The sequence below is a fragment of the Mustela nigripes genome, chromosome 14 (genome assembly GCF_022355385.1).
Source record: "Mustela nigripes isolate SB6536 chromosome 14, MUSNIG.SB6536, whole genome shotgun sequence".
Lineage (NCBI taxonomy): Eukaryota > Metazoa > Chordata > Mammalia > Carnivora > Mustelidae > Mustela > Mustela nigripes.
In genome coordinates, this window is record NC_081570.1 from 21,486,200 (window position 1) to 21,509,715 (window position 23,516).

At 47.4% G+C, this 23,516-nt stretch overlaps 2 protein-coding genes and 1 long non-coding RNA gene across 5 annotated transcripts in view; 1 reads left to right on the forward strand and 2 right to left on the reverse strand.

The window, feature by feature from the left end:
• Nucleotides 1–7,312, reverse strand: part of SRSF4 (serine and arginine rich splicing factor 4) — a 27,407-nt gene extending 20,095 nt beyond the window's left edge. Inside the window, exon 1 of the mRNA XM_059376931.1 lies at nucleotides 7,108–7,312. Coding sequence (XP_059232914.1) covers nucleotides 7,108–7,214 — 107 coding nt within the window. The 5' untranslated portion in view covers nucleotides 7,215–7,312. The remainder of the gene's footprint in view (nucleotides 1–7,107) is intronic.
• LOC132001945 (uncharacterized) lies at nucleotides 7,271–21,857 on the forward strand. The gene is made up of 3 exons (XR_009399728.1): nucleotides 7,271–7,344; nucleotides 16,781–16,857; nucleotides 21,766–21,857. It is a non-coding gene; the product is annotated as an uncharacterized LOC132001945 (long non-coding RNA).
• The window catches only part of MECR (mitochondrial trans-2-enoyl-CoA reductase), a 30,435-nt gene continuing 20,419 nt past the window's right edge, over nucleotides 13,501–23,516 (reverse strand). For all 3 annotated transcript variants that reach the window (XM_059376933.1, XM_059376932.1, XM_059376934.1), the window contains 7 exons: nucleotides 23,254–23,397; nucleotides 20,600–20,702; nucleotides 19,234–19,336; nucleotides 18,261–18,334; nucleotides 16,072–16,132; nucleotides 15,845–15,917; nucleotides 13,501–14,453 (listed from right to left, as the gene is read on the reverse strand). In XM_059376933.1, the coding sequence (XP_059232916.1) occupies nucleotides 14,293–14,453; nucleotides 15,845–15,917; nucleotides 16,072–16,132; nucleotides 18,261–18,334; nucleotides 19,234–19,336; nucleotides 20,600–20,702; nucleotides 23,254–23,397 (719 nt within the window). In that variant the 3' untranslated portion in view covers nucleotides 13,501–14,292. The remainder of the gene's footprint in view (nucleotides 14,454–15,844; nucleotides 15,918–16,071; nucleotides 16,133–18,260; nucleotides 18,335–19,233; nucleotides 19,337–20,599; nucleotides 20,703–23,253; nucleotides 23,398–23,516) is intronic.

The following is a 23,516-nucleotide window of genomic DNA, read 5'->3' on the forward strand; positions in this document are numbered from 1 at the left end:
TCTCTCATATACTATGAGCATCTTTCTTAGAGAAGCTCGAAAAACAATTTTCTGTTTAAGTTTCTCGGATGCATCCAAATACTGGGAACCCATATCTTATTTTAGCTAGTCTACATCCTATGCTTACTTTTTAAAAGGGACAAATACTTCACATGGCCCTTTTATTCATATGCTCCCTCAAAGAGAAGGGAGGAGCAAGACATTAAACTGAGGAACAGGGGTTGAAAATGACTTGGCCGAATAATTCTAATGTTTCTTCTTACTACAAACTGAATGGGGAACCAGAACCACACAGTCTAAGTCTCCAGCCAGGTAATTTATGCTAGCAACATTTGGTCAAAATTACAGTACAGTTTTGTGTCTTGGCATTGATTTTTCAAAATGACAGACACTTAAAAATTACCCATGTCTCAGGAAAAAGAAAAGTAACATTTAAATTTAAGATGCAGGCCCACTTCAACAAGAGACTGCAGTACAAAAACCAACCTGGTCACATTTGTAATGGGTATACTACTAATGAAGAATGCTGCTAAATCCATAGCACTATTTCTCATTATTTCCTACTCATTTGAGAATCTCGAAAACATTCTTTCCTGCTGTGACACGTGAATTTACTTCACAGAAACTGTCTTAAGGAATGATAAAAATACAAAGTTTTAGGCATGTGATACCAATCACAGCGTTATTTTAACAAGCAGAATTTAGAGATGACCTAAGAGGAATGATTGGGTAATCATGATTCAGTCATACAATAAATTTTCTGCAGGTGTGAAAATGATGTTAAGATTTTTATGTAACAAAAAATATACGAGATAAATCAGGCAGAAAAAGTGGGACATAAAATTGCACATAAGACCTTATGTTAAGATGGCTCAGTTGGTTAAGCGTCTGCTTTTGACTCAGGTCATGATCCCAGGGTCCTGGGTCAGCAGGGAGTCTGCTTCTCTCTCTCTCCCTTTGCCCCTCCTCCTGCTTGTGCTCGTGCACACGCATTCACCTGTGCTCTCACTCTCACTCTATCTCAAATAAATAAATAAAATCTTTAAATAAAAAGAAGACCTTATTTTAAAAGGACTTTATACTTATTTTCTAATCAGTCAACAAGTTCCTTTTTTTTTTTTTTTAAAGATTTTATTTACTTATTTGACAGAGAGATCACAAGTAGGCAGAAAGAGAGGGAGAAGCAGGCTCCCTGCTAAACAGAGAGCCTGATGTGGGGCTCGATCCCAGGACCCTGAGATCATGACCTGAGCTGGGGGCAGAGGCTTAACCCACTGAGCCACCCAGGCACCCCAACAAGTTCTTTTTAAAGAAAACTCTTAACAGATAAATGGATAAAGATGTGGTATGTGTGTGTGCACATGTATATATACACACACGTGCACACACACACACAATGGAATACTATGCAGCCACCAAAATGGAACTAGAGGGTATTATGCTGAGCAAAATAAGTCAATCAATCAGAGAAAGACAATTATCATATGATCTCTCTGATATGAGGAATTTAAGAGGGAGACAAACCATAAAAGACTCTCAATCTCACGAAACATGCTGAGGGGTACTGGGGGAGGCGGATAGGGATAGGGTGGTGGGTTATAGACACTGGGGTGGGTATGTGCTATGGTGAGTGCTGTGAAATGTGTAAGTCCGATGATTCATAAACCTGTACCCCTGGGGCAAATAATACATTACTTGTTAATAAAAAAAAAAAAAAAAGGTTCTTGAAGCTGTTATGCTTGGTAGGCTAAATGGACAAGCCTTAAAGGCTGCACGATAACTTCCTCATATACAATTTTAAACAATCTTGTTAAAAATCACAGTATTAAAAAAATTATAATGAAGGCTAGTTGAGAGCTCAGAAAAACAGGAACTCTTAAACACAACAGGTGAAAATATAAATACTCTGTCTAGAGTAATGGAAACCAATGGGTAGCAAAAGCCTTAAAGATGTGTATATACTCTGACTCCAAAAGTTCACCCAGGAATCCACCCAAGATTTACATAAGGGATATTTACCACAGTGCCATAAAAGCATACACTAGCAAAAAACCAAAGACAATCTAATGTCTCGCAACATGGTTTTAATTATGTACAATAAATTAAGTAACTGCTGAAGGGTGCCTGGGTGGCTCAGTTGTTAAGTGTCTGCCTTCAGCTCAGGTCATGATCCTGGGGTCCTGGGATTGAGCACCACATGAGGATCCCTGCTCAGTGGGAAGCCTGCTTCTCCCTATGCCTGCCTCTCCCCCTGCTTGTGTTCCTTCTCTTGCTGTGTCTCTGTCAAATAAACAAACAAAAACAAAAACAAAAACCTGTTGATATGTGGGAATACTACGAACCCATTAAGAATCAAGTTGTCAGAGAACACTTCACGACAAAGGTGAAGGTCAGGCTGTCAGGTAGAAACAAACAGGATGTACAGTATGATCCTAGGTCTGTAGAAAAGATGGGGAGGCCTAAGAAGAGTATGGATGTATGAAAAAAAGACAGTCTCAAAACGCAGTGTTACCTTCGGATAATTTTTTGTCCTCTGTATTTTAATTTTATTTATTTATTTTTAAAATATTTTATTTATTCATTTGACAGAGAGAGATCACAGTAGACAGAGAGGCAGGCAGAGAGAGAGAGAGGGAAGCAGGCTCCCCACTGAGCAGAGAGCCCGATGCGGAACTCGATCCCAGGACCCTGAGATCATGACCTGAGCCGAAGGCAGCAGCTTAATCCACTGAGCCACCCAGGCGCCCTGTCCTCTGTATTTTTAAGAAAATTTATAATATGTAAAAATTTTACAATCAGAGATAAATACATGCTATTTTGAAACACTACAGGAATTAAAATGAGTCTTTAATTCTAACTATGTATAAACAAAGTTGTTCAAGTGCTCCTTTGAACAAAACTGTCTTAATCTCTTTTTAGATAAATTACTCCAGAACCAAATGCCTTACTTACAGAAAGATTCAAAGACCTGGACCATAGGGGTTCAACATGCCATTATTTTTGAAGGCAGAACTGCCTGTGGACAAAAAGGTGGTGAGGTCTTTTTATTTAAAGGGAGAGTGTTTGCCTTTTCTTTGTCATTCCTGGCACTCATTAGTTGTGCCATTATCATAAAAATGATAATGCAATTATTGCTATTTGGTGGTGGGTGAAGATAATCTCCCACAGTTCAATTAACCAAAAACCAATAACCTGGAACATTAAACTAATTATATTTCCATTATTGCTCCTTTAAAACGAAAAGACAAGAAATTAAACAAAACAAGCTCCCATCAAGGACTCAGAGAAAAATCCCTGTGTAGGGTCTGGGGTTGGGGGATTCATCTCAATATCTAAAAATCTAACAATGCTCTACAGTGATCAGGGACAAAACCAGTAATTCTGACTCACCGAAGAGTCTCAACGTATTAAAAAAAAATTAAGGTAGCTTCTACTTGAAGGGATTTTTGAGGACGGTGAAAATAAAAACTTCCTGCTTATACTTAAGAAGTTGTGCAAATCCAATTAAACAGAAAGGAACACCCCCTGAGAATTATGGCTACTCACAATTTCACTGCAATATGAAGCACAGAGTGAAATATATAGCCAAGTTTCTCTGTCGAGTTTTAATTCATGTCTTTGGTTAACTTAAAAATAAAACAAAAAACCCTCAATGATTTGGGGCCTAGCTCCTAGGCAAGTAAAATAATCTCAGGGAGTGATAAATTAAATTTCTTAACTAAGATATGGAAAAAGTAAGATATAAAGATCTACAACTGTAACCAAAAGATTTTGTGGCAAGAGAAACTACCATATGAAAAACCTTCTACACTTCACATGATTTATTAATAAAGAAGAAAGCCCACAGAATTCACAAATAATCAAAGGAAGCAAAAGTTACCAGAGTTGGAAGGCTATAGACAGGCACTGCTAATACTGTTGTTTCCTTGACCCCTGGTCCCATAGTGGCTCTTGCTGGACTTAGTGTGGCAGGTATGAATGTAGGAGACCCTACACCTACCACCTGGGGTGGTCTACAGGGTCCTGGGAGATCTACATCACGTTGTGGTCCCAAATGAACCACCTTTTTAGGAATTCTCTGAAATAAAGGCAATCTAGATTAGGTCCCCTGGAATAATAAAATGGCAGGGAATGGACTACTGCATATACATTTTTTGAAGTCCCAAGAGGATCCATAAAATCCTCACCTGGACACTAAATCTCCCTTCACCTTCTTCATCTGCTTCCTCATTTGGTGAACTTCCAATGCCTATTTAATTCTGAACGTATCTACGGTCTACTGATACATTTCACACTACAAGTGTGAACTCTTGTTCACAATTCATCAAAATCCTATCCCTCCAAAATCTGCTTCAGAGGTTTGATTACTAATAATTACAAGTCAGGTATGTAAAAAATGCTTCTCAAGGAGACCTACTACCCTTATGTCCAGAACCACAGGCTTACACGTTTCTGAATTACGCCATCTTTCCCTTTTGTACCTCCTCCTTCCTTTCAGACTCCTCCGCACTTCTACAATCTAGTCCAGTCAATTCTTGCTCTAAATCCATCTACACCATTGGTCCTCTGCTCAGCAGTCCCGTTTCTCGGCAGGGATTCCTGAATGCTGCCACATGTGCCAGTTTAATTGTCTCACCTGCCTTCGAATCCCTGAAATGACTTCCCATTCCTCATTTCAGCCTTCAGTTTCAATCACAGATTTCACATATATCATGGTTTAGCAGCAGATCTGCTAAGAGAATAGTTCCCCCAAAGAGACCCAGGCATTTAAGGTTTTGCAAGAATCTGCCCTTTCTCTCCATTTTCCATATTGCTCAATTATTCCCTCCAGAGCCTTTCAATTCCTATCCATGATTTTTGGATGCTCAGTGTAAAATCTTATAGTCGATGCTTCTGGTTCATGTTGTTTGAATCAAGCTAAATCCCTCATGAGACTCAACCCAAGACTGATTCCTCATTCTTTCTCAGAAGTGTTCCTTACTGGACCACCTCCTCATCACCGGTTATGACATACTTTATTCCCAGACACTTTATTTCAAGCCCCAGTCAATTCTTTCTTCAAAGCCCATTTCAAACAAATCTCTTCCAACAAACTATTCCAAGTTTTACTTGAGTTTAAAGTAAGGGCAAGCATTTCTTAATGTGGACATGTTCTAACTGTCAACACTTAATTTACTCAAGAGCAGAAACTGTTTTTCTTTCTTTCCAATCCATTTAGCACAGTAGCAAGCATCTCATTGGTGGGTTATTAACATGTTTGTCCCATTAACCTTTTTACCATTAACATCAACATTATTTCCTGCTATCACTTGAGTAACTTTAGAAAACAGACCTCACCAAATATCCTTCATGTTACCAAATACTGAAACTGTCTCCTAATGATCACAGTCAAAACCCATTTGATTACAGCTACCATTTACAGCTATGAGCCAAATGCTTTACAATTATCTCTAATGCTCCTTTCCCTTGTAGATAAGAAAACTGACGACAAAATTTACTGTCAACTTAGTTGGCCTCTGAAGAAAACGGGGAGTTTCCACTTCATCTTTCATACATGTATCAAGCAACAAAACCCCACTTTATCTAGTAAATTTCTTAAAAACCAAAAGCTCTCCTGTACCAAGTGAGTAATTTCCTAAACCTTTTACTCTAAATCAGTATTCGGTATTCATAGTAAACACTTTAAAAAAAAGGTCTTTTTTTTTTTTTTTTAAAATCTCTAAACCCAACATGGGGCTTGAACTTACAACCTAGATAACAAGAGTTTCATGCTCCACCGACTGAGCCAGCCACGTGCCCAATAATAAACACTTTTATCGAAGACATTTTCCTTAGTAAGAAGGTGAGTCTTCCTAACAATCTCTTTGAAATGACTTTTTAAAGCCAACCAACAATGTGAGTATATAGAAGCTACCAATTTGTCTCAAATGTGCAACTGAGGTATTTTTCCTAACTTCTCAAGTGTTAGTTGCTAGTATTACAATGGAGAGTAACCTGTAACCATTATCAGACCTGTTGCAAATGTATTTCATATTTTTTTTTTCCAAATAAGCCAAGAGTTCCTCTAACACTCAAGGTTTAGTGCCCTAAAATGCCCCCCCCCCCACTCCTTTTAATTTTTAGACCTATGTGTTTGAAGTCCTACCTAACGTTTCCTGGCTCTCATAGCTTTCCCCGTTGGGAATCTTCTCCAAGCCGGACTCATCTCTTTCCCCTGAAACGTGTAGCCCCGGGTGGCCCTGCTTTGCCAAAGTAGATCAGGAATACAAGTAACAGACCAAACCCGGGGAGGCAGTAAATTAGCAATTTCGAGCTGTGAATCTCCATCTCCTTAACTAGCTGCCGCAGATACTAGCCAGGGAGGCCACGACCTTCTAACAAATTCTACAACGACAAAGCAATTTTTTGGCAAGTCGTAGAACGGAAACCACAGTATGGAAACTCTGTACGGAGTTTGAAAGATAACGAATCAAGACTTTAAATTACCCTTGTAGGGGAGAACGGTCAAGGCTTTCAGCGCGGCAAGACGATACTTTCGAAACTGCCACTAGACTATTCACTCAAACCCGAGTCTCCCGCCCAAAAAAAGTGTGACACATGCACGTCAAAAAAGTGCCTCCCTCCGGAGCTCCTGGCCTCGCGAAAGATGCGTGGTGACTGTCTGATCCATTAGACTGGCCAAGAGGTGAAAAGCGAGCAGGAAATCCTGTTTATTTCCAGCAGCCCTAAGAGCGGGAAAGGTCGGTTTCTATCCGGAGACGAACCAGACCCCACTGCCGGGGCCCGGGAAGGAAAAACCCAGGCCTCCCCGGCGCCCAGGAGCCGTACCCTCCCGCCCGGAGCCCCAATCCCACTCGGGTTTTCCTTCTCCCCGTCCCACTCAGATCCTCACCATCGCTCCCATTATCCCTCCACCACCCCCACCCGCGCAGGCGCAGTGGGAACCAGGGCCTACCCGCGCCCCCGAGGCGCCGCGACTATGGCGGAGCCTGAGCAGGCCAGTAGCAGCTCCGCGCCGGGCAGGCGTCCCTCTCCCGTTCCCGCGGCCTCCCCACCACCGCTGGGGCCCTGTCCCCACCCGGCCGACCCCTCTTCTGCCCTCCTCACCCGTTCTTCAGATCCACCTCCAGGATCTTCCCGTAGCCCTTAAAGAAGCGCTCCACATCGCGCTCTCGGGCCTGGTAACTCAGGCGGCCGATGTACACCCGCGGCATCCCGGCAACAGCGGCGGCAGCTTGGCCCGGCCCCAGCCCCCTTAGGCGGCGGCCGGCGAAGCGAGAGCGCGGCGACGGCGGCGGCGGCAACGGGCGAGCGGCGGGACGGACGCAGGCGAGCCCCAGCGACGTACGCGAGCACGCAGCACGCGAGCGCGCGCCTCCCGCCTTCCCCGCCCTCCCCGCAGGCGGAGGGTAACGGGAGGGAGCGCGCGTTCGCTTCCCGCCCGGCCAGGAGTGGGGGCGGGGTTTGCCCAGGGGCGCGCCGGCGTGGGGCGGGGCCAGGTGACCGACAGGCGGTGCTTGCGGCGCGGGGCAGTCCTCCCCTCCTCCCCCTCTCCGCACGTCCTCTCGCGAGTTCGCTGTGTTTGGGCCTGCGTCGCATTCGCAGCCGGGTGGCTTCGCTCCTCCCCCCGGAAGTGCCTGCAACTGTCCCGGCCCAGCGAGCGTTTCTGCTTTTGTCCTTTGAACCGGGAGTGGTTTCGACTTCTGAGCAGCTTTGGAGTTAAGTCTGGCTTCCAACCGTCTTTGTATCCGTGACCTTGGACCCGTTACGCGCCAGCTCTCTAAGCCCCAATTGTCTTCTCTGTATAAGAGGGATAGAAATTCCAACCTTCCAGAGCCAACTGGAGAATTATATATGAGACTAGATACGTCAAGCACTTACTGTTCCGAGCACATTGCAAGTGTCCAATAAATACCAATATTTTTTAAAAAATAGGACAGGTTGTTTCAATAGAAGCAGTGTGGAAGGTGGGGAAGGCTGGAGTTTTGAAGCTAGATTGGGCTTGATAATTACTTGGCCAGTTTATTTTCTATTGTAAAATTAGAATGATTTATCCCATTTCAATGGACTAAATGGATAACTAACTGGGGTAGTATATATGGAAGAATATACTGCCTGGAACAGTATCTGGACCGAGATAGGAACTCAAATATTGGTATATATATATATATATATATTTACTTCATTTAAAAAATATGAGAGAAAGAGGAAGCACAGGCGGGTTAAGGAGTAGAGGGAGGAAACAGTCTTCCCGCTGAGCAGGGAGCCCAAGGCAGGGCTCTGTCCATGGCCCTGAGATCATAACCTAAGCAGAAGGCAGAGTCTTAACCGACTGAGCCACTCAGGTGCCCCTTAAAATTACATTTTGAAAGGACAATTCATTAACTGTTTCAAATGATACAGTGGAAAGTCTTCCCATCTCCGTCCTCTGGCCATCTCGTTTCCCTTCCCAGAGGCAAACAACATAATCAGTTTCTTAAATGCCCTTTGGGAGGTATTTTACACAAAGCAATAGGGGTGTGCTATATGTACAGTTTCGTGCTTACTATTATTTTGAAAGTCATTCCATCAGTACAAAAGAAGCTTCCTCAGGATTATTTTATGGCTTATGAAATGGCGTTATACACAGTGATTTATTTACTCAGTGCCCTACTGAAGGATACTGAGGTAGGTTCAAACCATTTGTTTTAACTGCTGCAATGAGTAACTTTGTATATACATATATGTAGTATCTATTCCTAGAAGATAGTTGGGATAAAGGGTGTGGGCAAGTATAGTTTGGACAGATATTGCTCAATTCTCCATAAGTACCTGTTTCTCTATCTCATCAACAACACCGTGTTATCAAATTTTATGATCTTAGTCAATCTAATAGCTGAAAAATGCTATCTTGGGGTAGTTTAGTTTGTATTTATCTTGAGTGGAGTGAGACTCAATTCATTTGTTTAAGAGATGCTTATACTTTCTGTGTCTGCTTAGATCCTTTGCTTGTTTTTTGTTGTTGCTGTTAATTTTTAAAAATATTTATTTATAGAGAGCACGCATAAGGCAGGCATGGAGAGGGAGAGAGAATTCTCAAGCAGACTCTCCGCTGAGCCTGGGATTGATCCCAGGACCCTGAGCCGAAATCCACAGTCAGCCACTCAACTTACTGAGTGACCCAGGAGCCATCCTCCCCCTTATATAGATTTATTTGAGAGAGAGAGAATGCAAAATCGAATGGGGGTGGGGGTAGTGGGGGCAGAGGCAGAGAATCTCAAGCAGACTTCTCTCAGAGTTAGGAGCCCAATGTAGGGCTCAGCTCAATCTCACTACCTGAGATCACGACCTGAGCTGGAACCAAGAGTCAGATATTTAACTGACTGAGCCACCCAGACTCCCCCTTTGCCCATTTTTTTACTGATTCATAGGAACTCCCTATATATTAGCGAAATCAGTTGTTAGATGAGTAGTATTTTTTCCCAGTTTGTTGACTTTTGACTTTTCCCAGAATGTTTTCTGCTATGCAAAAACGTAAGATATTTATGGGGTCAAATTTATCTACCCTTTATTTTTCTTTGGTTCTGGATTTTGTGTTGTAGTTTTTCTCACTTTGAGATTTAAAAAGAAAAACACCTCCCATGGCTTATTGTTATTTTTAGGACTTACTTTTTTTATATTGCAATCTTTGATTCATTTGGAATTTAGTAGTATGAGGATCATGATATTCTTAACTGGTTTTAACCTTGGTTCTCATGTAGTCTGTGTCTGTGTCACGTAGTCTGTGATCAGACTACATCTGTTATACAGATGGGAATGAAAGCCCCATACAGGGAAAATGCCTGTCTCTAAATCCTGCTCCTCCTCCGGAGTTTCCTAATTTAGGGAGTGGCACCTTCCATCAGGCAAAGTGCTGAAGTTCAACCTTCAACCGCCTCATCTAGTCGGTCCTTCCTTCTAAATGTTGCCGAATCCATCCACTTCACTCCCACTTCCTAAGTGAGTGCAGGTCTCGTCATATTGTTCATACATCACAGCTAAAAAGTTGTGCTTTTCCCTCTGTCTGCAATATGATTGGCCCCTTCTCAGGCCTCAGACCTTCCTTGCCCTCTTTATGTCAAGTATCCTGTCAATATGATATCACTGTATTTTTTTCTTCACAGCATCTACCACACTCTGTTATTGCCTTATTTCTTTTTGTTCATGGTCTTTCTCTTCTACTAGAATATAAGCTCCCTGGCATCAGGGGCTGTGTTTTTTTGTCTCCTACTGTATCCCTAACATCTATTAACAGTGCTTTTCACATAGTGGGTGTTCAATATGTTTATTAAGTGAATCAACAAATGATCTCTTACCTGAATGACTTCAGTGGCCACCTGATTCTCCTTTTTCCTGCCTCCCCATGAGACACAGACTCAGGGAAATTTGAACTGTCTTCTGATTGACATGCTAATTATCATTGTACAAAATCAAGGAGTCCAGAGAAAAGAGGGAGCACAGGGCCAATTGTGGGGCCAAAGAAAAAAAGAAAAAGTCAGGATTGACTGGTATGGTGACCAGACAGGGTCAGGGGAGCTGGCTTCTGGCGCGAGATCTGCTGCCTGCTGTGTGACCTTGAGCAACTCACTTCGCCTCTCTTGGTGTCTTCCTCTTCTGTAAAGTTATGATATTAATTAAAATCTCAATGATACAAGGAAGTTGTAAAAATCAAATGGAGATCACGTTAAAGGGCTTAAACACTACAAAGGGTTAGGGGTATAGGGAGAGCTTGTTTTTCTTTCAGGGAGTGCAAATGTCTCCTTACCTTTTAGGTCAGCTCTGCTGTCTTCCCAGGATTTTCCTGCCTGCAAATGTCTGTCTTCTTTACCATTCCCAGCTGCTCTGGCTGGGCCCAGTGTCCTCCCCAGGGCAAGGTGCCTACCAACAAGTATGAGGCTGGTAGATGCAGCCAAGAGCTTCCAGGCGCAAGGACAGGCCCGCCTGCTCCACACAGATGAATTCAAGAACCTTCTTCCGGGCTTCAAGTCTTTCCCTGAGGAAAGCAGGCTTATTTATCTCATCTCCCAAGACACAAAGCAGTCATCAGTATTATGGCAGTGGCTGTAGGTAGTTGCAGGGTGGAAGCTCCCAGAAGACACCAAGCAGGGAGCGCCAGAGTCAGAGTCATGAAGCCTCCAGGCATCAGGTGTGCCCCAGCTTTGGTTTAGGAGGTAATGCCTGTTGGTCTTCTTTCAGTCCCCTGGAGCCCAGGGTTCCTCCTCCAGCCATTTAAGAAGGATTTTACTTAGTGGGCCCAAAGAGCTGTCCCCACTCCATAGAGAAATTATTCGTCCTGAAAATGAAAAATAGCCTCCGTACTTGTGGAAAGTGTGCAAGAGATGATCCATCTGAAGTTTGATTCTTCCTACGGTCTTGTCACCGTCTCCTCTCTGTGCTGGCCTCTGAAATGTTGGTAATCCCCATGCTGGTCTTTGAAGTTTCAGGGGATTTTCCTTATTTGAAATTCAGAAGCCTGGGAGTTTCTGATGTTCTCTTCTTTTAGTGTCTCCCTTCTCCCAACTGTCCCCTAACCTGCTGCCAGAGGAATTTTTTTTTTCCCCCAAAGCAGAGTTCTCATTTTCTGGCTCAGAAATCTTTTGTTTCCTACGGCCAATAGGATAAAATTCAAATTCCTTAGTGGGGAATCATAAACTGCCACCATTCACTCTTTCAGCTTCAGCATGAATGATTTCAACATAAATTAGACCAGAGAATACAGATCAGTTATAATCAAGTTCAGAGAAAGCCCCAATACTAGGGACCTAAATAACACAGAAGCTTGTTTCTTATGTAAAACAAATCCTGAGGTGGCCAGTTAGGACTTCTGGGTACGGGGGACCCAGGCTTCTTGGATCTTGTCACTGACCCATTCTTAACATGGTCAAAGATGGTTGCGCAAATTCTCAGAATCAGGCCTATGTCCCAGCCAGGGGGAAGGCAGAAAGGGAAGATAGAGGTACAGGATGGATGCCAGCTATATTTTAAAGAGGTTCTTAATAAACTGACACCTACCAATTCTGTTTGCATGACAAGTGACAGACCTGTCTGCTGTAAGGAAGGCAAGAAACCCGTTTATTCCAGCCACCATGTGCCGACCTAAAAGTTGTTGGCATCCTCAGGAAGAGAATGGATATTTGGGGGGAAATGAGAAGATTCTAACATAAACGTCGTGCTTCTATAACTTAGCTTAATCTGGTCCCTTGGTTTATGCTTGTCTCCTTTCTCTGCCTGAGAAAACTATAATCATCCTTTAAAGCACAGCCCAGATGTCATCTCCAGACTCCTAGAGCTACATTCTCAGGACATCTTGCACATCCCTCCATGGGGTCTCTAACCATGATGTTAGGAATCTTCCTCCTTCCTGTCTACCTCCTCTGAGTCTGTACCAGGGGCTGCTCCCTCCCCATGGCTGCAGGCTCATCGGTTCCCCTAAGCCCAACATTGTGGACTCACCCCGAAGAACTGAATCTGAACCGTTCACTCCTGTAGACTTTGAGCAGCCTCTTCCACCCTCTCAGGCTTTTTGCACTTGCCCATGTTGACCATCTATACAGTCAGGTGTCCCACTAACCTCAAGGTTAGAGGACAGGGGACAGGAGAGACCTGGGCAGGTTGGGGCTGATCCCAAGCCTAGTTGCACAAGGTAGCAACTCTTATCCAGAGGACACCTGCGGACCTTCCCCAACCCTGGGCTGAAGAGGAGTCCTTTTCTCCAGAGGACCCAGAAGGTGCTCCCAAAGGCAAGAGTATTATGCTGGGGGCCTGTCTATGTGTTTGCATGCAACTAAGCCTGAGCATACTCTGGCCTTCAGAGCCAATTTTCCCACATCACTCTTGCTGAAAATCCCTTTGTGTCTCCCCTGCTCTGGAGGGTAAGTGCTGACTTCTCGAACATTCTTGCTTTGACCTCTATTCACAGTTCCCACCTTAGTCCTCACACTCTTCTGTCTCAGGGGGCAGAGCCAGGCTCCCAGCCCTCCAAAATCTCATATGTGCCCTTGGTTTCGCTTGGTATATTTTCCTGCTTGGCCTTTAAGATTTACTGTGGATGACACCTCCTCCATGAAGCCTTCCTTCAACCCTCCAGGCAGAGCTGCTGTGTCCCCACTGCCCTCTGAATACCCAAGTCAGTGGCCTCATTATATACTGGGAAGGTCTGTCCCCTGCTCTGGGCTAAGCAACTAGAGGGCCAGTCCCCTCTCCCCCACCACCAGCACCCCTAGCCTAAGGCACATACTAAGTATCCAGTAAATACATTCCAAAGTTTCTAGTTTTTTGCTCTGAATGAGTGGATCATAAGGCAAACATGGAAAGTTACATAATGTCAAACTCTTCTCTTTGAATAAAGCTACTCATTTTCAGAGCCAACTTTCAAGCTTCATGTCAGGAAGACTCCCCTGACCACAGGCCTAGGACAAGACCCTGATCAGTGATGGTCTCAGCGTTTCACCCACATGCTTAGCATACGAATCCGCACAGTAGTTGTTGTAGGAATCTTAGTTTAATGCTGGGTTTCTCAGCCGCGGCATCAGGGACATTCTGGGCTGGGTAATTCTCTGTTGGGGAAGGCTGTTTTGTGCACCACAAAATGTCTGAGCAGCATCACTCACCTCTACCCTCTAGATGCCAATAACATCCTCTCAGTGATGACTAAAAATGTCTCCAGACACTGTCAAACATCCCCTGGGGGTGAAATGACTTGGGGCTGAGAAGCACTGGTGTAACAACCATGTCCCCAGTTAGAACAGGCATCCCGTAGCTTGGTCCGGCGACCTGAGTGCCCACCTCCTTGGCTCCTCAGCCTGACATTCTCTCTCCCGTGTAGATCCTCCTCCTGCCCCAGACTGAGCCACACACCACCCAGAGTGAGTCACATGTTCCTTTTTGCTCCTCTGCAGAGAGCCTGAGGGTGGAGCCTGTGTCCTACTGGCTTTTGTACCTGCCAGTGCCCACCCATACTTTGTTTCCAGGTGGTCAGGAAATCATCGCTGGGGGACAAGTGGAGGACAGGCAAGGGGGCTTCTTAGCAGGTGCACAATGAGGGTCCTTCCTGACAGGGATGACTTCTATGGGTTTGTATGTGTTTGTTTTTCGGAAGTTCACTTTATTAGACACCCTGGGGCTGGCCCTGGGGCAAGCCTTGGCTGGCTGCACAACCCTCCCAGTTGGAAGAGAGGACAGCCTGTGGAAGGCTGAGGGGGCCAGAAACCGAGGCGCCAGAAACCAGTCCGGCTGATCTGTCTCCTCTCCCACCTCGCTCTGGCTCCTCTGCGATTAGCACATGGTGAGAATCTGCTTTGAAGACACGAAGGGCTGCATCGAGGCTTCCAAGGCACGCTGGTAGTCCTGCAGTGGGACCTCGGAGCAGGCAGGGGCTGTGAGCTGGCCTCGGCTGATGAGACCGCACAGCGTGAGAATCAGCTCCTTGAACTGGGCTGTGGGAAGTTGAGGAAGTCAGATGGGGTGTGGTGGCAGGGCACAGCAAGACACACCATGGGCCACCCCTGGTGGCAGGAGCTGGCGCTAAACTCCAGGAAAGCCTCAAGAGCCCAGGCTTGACCAAGGGTAGGGAGGTTGTGCAGGCAGCCTGGTTCCTGGCGGGGTAGGACAGAGGAGCGTGGTGAATGGCCCCAGGAGCTGGTGGGAGGGCAGAGCAGTGGCGATGAGGGCTCTGAGCCACAGAACCTGACTAGGGTGTAACCGAGAGTCCTGAAGAGTGGGAGGGGCAGGAGTACTGAGGCAGGGCAGCTAGAAGAGGCACAGGGAAGGGAGGTGGAGGGTTGAGGGCTGGCGGGGGCATGGGTGTGCCTGGCATGCCAGCTGATGTGGAACTGATGAGTTTTGCTCAGGGAAGGCAGCTTTCTCTGAGAACCCAGGACTCCCTTAGAATCCCCCAAGTTGAGGTCCCCAGCATCGCCTCCCAGGGCCTGCACCCCTCTATGATCCAGGAAGATGAGAAGTGAAGGCCTCAGCTGGGAAGTGGTTTTTCACAGACATCACTTCATGCAACATTCAAATCTAATCATGTCCCCTGTTGAGACCGCTTTGGTGGCTCTTCACTTGCCTTTAAGATAGAGTCTGAGCTCCTTAGGAAGGGTTGTAAGGCTTCTCATAATCAGGTCACAACCTATCTGTCTAGGCCCCCACTCTCTATGATGGGCTTTTGCATAGGCTACGTTTCTGGCCTGAAACATGCCATTGATGCCACCATGTTCCTCCCCTTCACTTGGACAACTCCACGTGATTCTTCAGTCTCAGCATTGAGGGGTGGTGGGGGTGGTGTCACACTCTGGACCACCAGTCCTCCAGGAGAGGAAGGCTGGTGGACTGGCTCAGGTTCTGGAGTCAAAGAGATGAGTTTACATTGTGGCTGTACCACTCCCTACATGGGGAGACTGGGCAAGCTATCTAACCACTTTGAACCTCAGTTTTCTCCTCAATCAATGGCCAACAGTATCTAGACAACTGTGATATTTCAACTGAGACAGAAGTCAAGTAACTTGTCCAGGTCCCACGGCTAGCCTGGGTAAGCCTATTCCCAGTGATGGCGGGAGCAGGATTTGAACCCAGGCAGACTGGCTCCAGAATTTGTTCTCTGTACATGGCTGTCTTCCCCAGGGGCATCTGCTCAGGATGGGGACAGTGTGTGCCTTGCTCACTGCTGCCACCTATTGGCTGACTGCTGCTATGGCTAGAGGCTATTTTCCTTCAGCCCGCCAAGGCGCAGGAGCCCATTACCTCTCCAGGCCTGAGTATGGCGGGTCACTTCTACAGCAGGCACTGCCCTCTTGTGTGGCCCCTGGCGATAGGGCCATCATCCACTCACCTGGACTGTGGTCCTGCTTCCACTGGGACAACCAAAAGCCTCGAAGTTTGAGATCCTTAAAAATGAGCTGGCTCTGTGGACATAAGAGGGACGAGCTGGGGCTCTGAGGGCCAGCATTTCAGGCTCTGCTGGAGGTATAAACCCCCTCCATGGACAAGGGCTTCTGTGGGTCTGGACAACTGTGGGGTCCAGGCCTGTGTCCACGTCTGCCTCCCCCACCAGCTTACCACAGAGGCTATGACGGGCTGCTTGGCCATTCCCCCGTAGGTCACCATGGTTCCCCCAGGCCTGAAGAGTCCAGAGAGAACAGAGTGGGTACAGGCAGAGACAGGGCCCTTCTCAAAGCTGCCAGAACACTTCTATTCCAACCCTGGTCCTTGAACCTTGCTCTCAGAACCCTTGGGAAGGTTTCAAAAACTGTAGACTTGAGTTCCCACTCAGACCTAAGGAATCAGGAAGCAAGGATCCCTGCTCAAGCCAAGTGACAAACAACCCCACCAGGCGACATGGATGTTGAGCCAGAGCTGGGAACCCATTGATCTAACCACCCAGTTGCGCTTGGATGAATTGTTGCAGAGAAGTGTGCTCTGCTGAGAAAAGCCCAAGTTTAGTCCTGGCTTCCTTCCACTCCTTCATGTGCAGCCTTGGGCCATGCACAGACATCGGTGCAGACCTCTGCTCGTCACCTGTCCACACTGACTTGAAGGAGTTGTGAGATGAGGTGGCCGTACATGTAAGGAATGGTGTCAGTGGGGCAGAGGACAGTGGGTGACTGGCCCTTCGCTGCAGGAGGGGCCTGGTCAGGACCTGCTGACACCCACACGCACCCCAGCAGTCAAACGGGAGAGGCTCAAATAGTTTTTCAAAAACAAGTAAGCTAGTACTTCCTGTGCTCATCTTAACCTGTGTTCCCTCCCCACTCCCTGGCTCTTTTAGGAGTTTGTTGACCAAGGACAATGGAAGGCCAGGGGGGTGCTTCGCAAACTACAGAATGGAAGAAGCTGCTGTGTGAGGTAGGTGATTCTTTGTCCGGGAGGCTGGTGGGTAGTTTGGTCTTAAGTTCCCTTCAGCTGACACCTGTTCCAGAAAGTAGCTCCTAGGTGGGGATCACGGGCTCCCCCCACCCACCCTGCAATGTTCATTGAGCGTTTTCTGGGTGCGGGGCACAGGTATGAGTATTTCCATGTGCACTGGCTCTGTGAAGACCCCCCCATAGCCCCAGGGGGGCACTGTTATCACTCTGGCTTTGCAGTGAGAAAACTGAAGCCCCCCCACCCCCGCCACCTTTGGAGCGATTTGTGCTTCTTCTTTGTGTTCTTGGACTAACCTTCTGAGACAGAAAGGGTTTATATTCCATCCCCCACTCCCCTTCCCCTAACCCCGGACTTGGGAGGAAGGGTTGTGTTCAGGAGTCACAGTAGCTTGGGGTTAAGCCTGGCCCTCCCACTTCCCAGCGCTTGGGGGAGGTAATTAACCTTTTGGGTCCATGTGTAAATGGGATGGAATAGGACCCCTCACTTGAGTGGGGGGGGGTAAATCAAGTCCTCTGCACAGTCTGGTGCACAGGCAAATGCTCAGCGATGGCTCTCACAGCTCTCTGGCCACATGATGCATCTTCCCATCTAGCCTGTGAATTCTAGAGAGTTCCCTCAGTGTCTTAGCCATCTCTGTACCCCCTCACTAGTGACTGTTAGCAAGTAGGTGTCCACTAATATTGTTGAGGGGATTTCTGTTTTAGTTGGAATGTATCCTTTCAGGCACTCCTCAGCTCAAGAAGTTCATGTTAACAGAAAAAACAAGGGAAGGACGTGCACTGTTAATATTGTCAACAAGGCTTATTCCCCCTTGGTTGTGGTATGATAGGTAACTTTCGTGCTTAATATTTCCTTTGTAATTTTTTTTTTTTAAGATTTTATTTTTTAAGTAATCTCCACATGGGGCTTGAACTTACAACCTTGAGATCAAGAGTTGGATGCTCAACTAACTGAGACAGCCAGGTGGCCCATCCTTTGTACCTTTACATGCTTTCAAAATGCTTTGTCAGAGCATACTTTTACTTCTAAAATGAGAATCTAATAAAAAACTTAAAAGTTAACAAGCTAGGACTTAGTGACTTTTTAAGAGGCCCCTAGGTTATGAATCAGTAACCATTTCCCTCTCACAGAAAGCTTAGCCATCTTCCGGATCCTTTGAGAAACAAAATGGGCAGGTGTCTCGGTGATCTATAATGTTGGGAGGCTGAGAAAGGAAGTGCCTGGTTGACTAGGACAGGACTGTGGTCCCAGTTTCCTGCTCAGGGTTATGCTGACTTGGCCTTGGCTGGCTTTGGCTACTGGGACTTGGTCCCCTGACCGTCCTCCCTGCTAAAGGCATGGACAGCGCTGGCCAACCGGACCTGCAGGGGTGAGGGACTTACGCTAAGTGTCGCAGCAGTTCTGTGGAGCTTTTCCCACCAACACAGTTGAGAGCAAGCCGCGGCGGGGGCATGTCCTGGAAAATAAGAAACCTGCAGTGAGGGAGCAGCTCTGTACATGTGGGGTCGGAAGCTGGCTACCAACAGCTCCCCCCCACCCTGCCCCCGGCCATGTGTCAGAGGGAGGGAGCGAGGAAAATGGGGTGTCTGTGCCTTCAAACTGGGTCCAAGGAGGACCTTTGCTTTATCAATTTAATCCTATTATCTGTTTTGGAATTTCGTCCAGAACTCATCTCTGGGAAAGAACAGATGGAGGGTGTCTAAATTCCTTTCTGAAGGACTTCAGGTCCCCCGAGTGTGCCTCTTCTCTGCGTGTGCACTTACAACTTAGTTCAACTCGGGCTTTAGAAACCTTAAGAGGCATGTGTTCTCAAGAGAGTGTGTTTGGTCACTCCAGAGTTCAGAGGGAGGAGGCTGAGATACAGTCTCATCACTTATTGGGTGTGCTGGGGGATGGAGGTTCTGGAAGGTTAAGAAGCTGTGAGTTCAGAGAGCCCTGACCCCACCACCTGTAACTGTCTGCCCTTGGTGCCCATTGATCTCTTTTGAGTCTTGGTTTTCTCACCTAGAAATGCTTTCCTTTCTCTTCCTGCCCTGTGCCTCAGGTTCCCCACATCCTCCCCCAGCTCGGAGATTCATGCTGGTTGTGAGGGCTGAGGGGATGCGCTACAAATATTCAAACCTACACACCATCCAGGGTTTCTTGAACTTTGTCTCTCCTGCCTCCCTCACAGCACCAGGAGCCCTTAATGAGTGCTGTCCCCTGGTTGAGGGAATGTGCTTTCCCCTTCCACAAAGAGACTAAGGGAGAATTTGGAGAGGAGCAACAGGGGCCAGTCCCAGCCTTTCTAGCAGATCTGTCTTCCCCAGGGAGATGAGCATGGAATGAAGGCACAATGCCCCTCATCCTAGGTACCTTAAAGAAGTTTTTCATCTCAGGCTTCCTTAGCTCCTCTTCTGTGAGAACATGCTCGGCCCCCAGACTCTTCAGTCTGTCAGTCAGCTTTTGGAAGTCAGGTCTGGAAACCAAACACAATCCATGGCCCTTGGGTTACACCTGCTGGCTTTCTTTACCCTAAGCTTGTAGGACCCCTCTGCCATGGCTGTGAGAACATGAATTTCTTTGTGGGAAGCTGGGGTTGTGTGTAAGCCAGGCCTTCTGTAGGGACTGGCTACCTGATTTCATCACACCCCAACACCTCCACGCCTCGGTTCCCTCACTGGTATTTTGGGGTGATTCCTATAGCCCTTGTCAGCTCAAAGGTGTGAGAAACAGTCTGGCCCAGGGAGAAGTCATTTCACATCCTGACTTTGTCTACCATAACAACAAACTTCATTTCCCTTCCCCAACGCTTTTCAAGGGGGCTCTTCAGTGTGTTGTGCAAACATACTCTAGCCCAGGAGTGGCTCTGGACCTCTTTGGCCAAGGCAAACAGTAGTTTTTGTTAACACAAGTGAGGGGACAGAGAGGGCAAGTGAGTGTCAGTTCTCCTCCTAAGACTGGACTTGCAGGAGACAGCGAGGCTTAAGACAACTGGATGCTATGGTGGAAAGAGCTCGAGCCAGGGAGCGAACAGTCTGTTACTGACTAGCTATGTCTTCCTTTCTCTGGAACTTGTTCCTCACCATAAAACAGAGATGACAATCCTGTCCCATCTCCTTCACATCCCTGGTTAGAGAAGTTCAAAGTGCCACACAGATGCAAGGGGAGAAAGGGCCCTGGGTTAGTTCACAGTAGCAAGAACACAGTTTCAGGGATTCCCAAACTGTGGGTGTGAGATCATGGGTTATCTCAAGAGTCTCAAAAAGTCTTTGGCAAGGGTGCCTGGGTGGTTCAGTGGGTTAAGCCGTTGCCTTCTGCTCAGGTCATGATCTCGGGGTCCTGGGATCGAGTCCTGCGTCGGGCTCTCTGCCTGCTTCTCTCTCTCTCTCTCTCTCTGCCTGCCTCTCTGTTTACTTGTGATCTCTCTGTCAAATAAATAAATAAATAAATCTTAAAAAAAAAAAAAAAAGAAGAAGAAAAAGTCTTCGGCAAGGGTGGGCTCCACCTCCTTCCTGCTCTTCCTTTACATTTAGGACGTGGCTCATCGGACAGCCAGAGGCCCCCTGGGCCTCCTTTCCCATGGCTGACCTGTCAGCAGTCCCTGTCTGCTGCAGAGGAGGACTGCTTATGCACGGGTGCCCTCTAGTGGAGACAGGGGCATCTGCAGGGATACGGGGCAGGGTGGGAGTTTGGGAGGAAGGGCCACTAGCTTGCCCTGGGATCAGGTCTCCCCACACACCTGTCTCGGACCACATTGATGGTCCTCAGGCCCAGGGCTGCGGCGATCTGGATGACTGCTTGCCCCACTCCACTGTTGGATGCATTCTGGATGACACAGTCTCCTGTGGGGCCAGGAAGAGACCCAAGTCAAGCCCCAGAGACCTGTAACTGGTCAAGGGTTTCCTGCCTGGGATCCTATTGTAGGGCAAGAGAGGGGAGTCTTCAGGCTCGAAATGACCCAGGACCTGGCTGCTGATCCTTCTCAGACCTTGGAGTGTTGCTTACTCTTCTCCCAATGCCCCCCAAAATTCCATAACACCCATGGTGCCTCCCAAGACTTGGCACCTCGGAGCCCATACTATACACAATTTAGACCCCACTGTGTAAAGGACTTCATGTTGATCATCAGCCTTCTGATTTTATATTCTCAAATCTCTGCTTAGGTTATTTCTATGGTTTGTAATGCTTCCTTCTTTCTCTCTTCCTTCATTTTGAAATCCCACGTACCCTTTGAAGCACAGCTCAGGCGTGGCTTCTTTCCCATCTTCCCTGGGTGTGTTTCCCCAGTGCTCCGCAGGTGGTGTGCTCTATCTCATACTTGGTTGTGGATAGGTCCATTTTTGGCAAGAGCCTGCGGCCTGCAGCTTCCTGAGGGCACGGCCACACTTTATTTCCCCTTTGTGCTGCTAAGTATAGGCACAGCGCCTTGAAATGGGTTTAGAGCTGTGCTGGAAAAACCTGCAGCCCCGGAAGTGGGGTCCTTTAGGTCATCTGTGGTCAAAGGCCAGGCCTGGCTTTGGAATTTGCCAATGGGGGAGGCAGAGAAAACGTGGGTTCTGACATGACATGGACCTGGAGTGACTCCCAGCTCCCTCACGGACTATAACTGACTGAAACATGGGACAGGTCATGACCTCCGTTTATTCCCCGTAAGACAGGAGTCCTGGGAACACCAATTGGGATGCTTCTTATTAGTCAGATGCCAATGTGTCCAGGAAGGTGCTCTATTATCCCAGAAATGTTATCTGAAATGCAGGGATCTGGGGCTATAGACAGGGGAGTTCCTGGAAGAATGCCCATTCTCTGTAGCCAGGAGTCAACATATGGATTGTCACCCATTAGTGGGTTATAAAATCAAACTAGTGGGTTGCAAGTAGTATTTTTTTTTTTTGGTTAAAATTCCAGGTTACAGAATTAAGAGAGTATAGCGCACCACACAGAAGGGTAAATACTGCTCCATGAAACTGTGGGAACCAAAGTACATACTCACCTATATCCTTGTACTGGATTACAAGGTAAGCTGTAATTCTCACTATGGCTCAGCAGGACAACTTAGACTAACACTGATCTAGCCCAGGCCACACCTGTCCAGAGGCAGGCAAGTGGAGGGATATGCACCATGGGCCCCTGAGGTGGGGTCAGATGGCCCTGATGTCCAGCTGTGGCCCAAATAAGAGGTGGCCTGAGGGGATGAACGTCTCTTGCACCAGGATTTGGGCAAAGGTCCCTAGTCACCTGCTGGCTTTTTCCACCAAAGGCTCCCAGGATCGCTCTGGCACAGCTGTGAGGACCTGCATTTCTCTTGGCAGGGAGCGGGACTGGTTTTTAGCCTCAAGCAGCGGAGGCTACCTAAGCCTATCATGCACCAGCATCTCTGCTTCAGGTTCGACATGCGCATGGCAGAGCTAGACTAGGCCATTTCTCTAGCCCCTGGACATGCAGAGTGTGCAGGGTGACCCTCCAGCAACGGGGGTGAGCCCAGCCTCCTGTTAATGGGAGGTTAACTGTGAGGTGGGTTCCATGAGGGTCTTGGAAGGTCCCCTCTCAGCAAGACTGAGCTCTGCTTGCCCACAGCAGTAAGCGGCCTTCCCTGGCTCGCCCCATCTCCTCACTCCTGCTTCCGGGATCACCTTCCCTGCCAACCGTCCACCCTCCATCCTTGTCTCAGGCTCTGCTTTTAGGGAACCCCAAACAGAACACGTGGCTTTGTCATCTCCTTGCCCAGTGAACTCACATAGCACTTTCCTTCTCTGGACCTCAGTTTCCTCACTGCTCAACAGGAAGAAAAGTCAAGTAGAGGAGTTACTGTGCTGTGTGCATTGTCTCTGTTAACCCTCACAAACCCTTCCTCTCCGTGTTACGGGTGACACATCTGATGATCTGAGAGGTCATTTGACTGTGAGAGGGGAAGCTTGGGTTCAGACCCAGATTTTCTGCCCAGGGCCTGGGCTTTCCACCACGACACCGCACTGCTTTGAAGGTTTAATGCACGTAAAGGTCTCTTATGTGAACTGGAAAGTGTCCTATGAATGCTGAGTGAATTACTCGGTTCAGCATTTTACTGAAAACACAGGCACTGTGTCTATCTTGTCTGGCTTTGTATCCCAGAGCTTAGCACAGCTCCATGTTTTTGCTGAATGACAGAATTTCATCCCAAGCGCCAGGGAATGTGGTCCTTCAGCGGTTATCTGGAGTGTTCTCCTCATGAAGTTTCAGCATGTTTTCTAGGATCCAAGCTAACAAAGCAAAAGCAACAATCATGCACTCAGCCTGGGTAGGGGCCCATCTTCCTCTCAGAACCTTACTGGTAAGTTCCCATGGTCTCGGGGTCAGAATTTGGGTTCCATCCCAGGCTGGGATCCCGGCCTGCTCCCAGCTCCTGTGGGTTCCTACCTGGCTGCAGCTGCTCGAAGTCCATCAACATCCTGTAGGCCGTGCAGGGATTGACACTCAGGGTGGCGGCACTCTGAAGAGGGAGGTCACTTGGAATGCTGATCACTGCTTCCTCACTGAACACAGCCTCCGTCCGCCAGGTTCCTGAGTCAGGGGGTGAGTCCAGGGTAGTGAGACAGGACCCCTCTCCACACCGGACCCCAAGTCACCCTCCTCAGTAAATGGGCACCTAAGACATCAGCCTTCAAGTACTACTTCGAGAA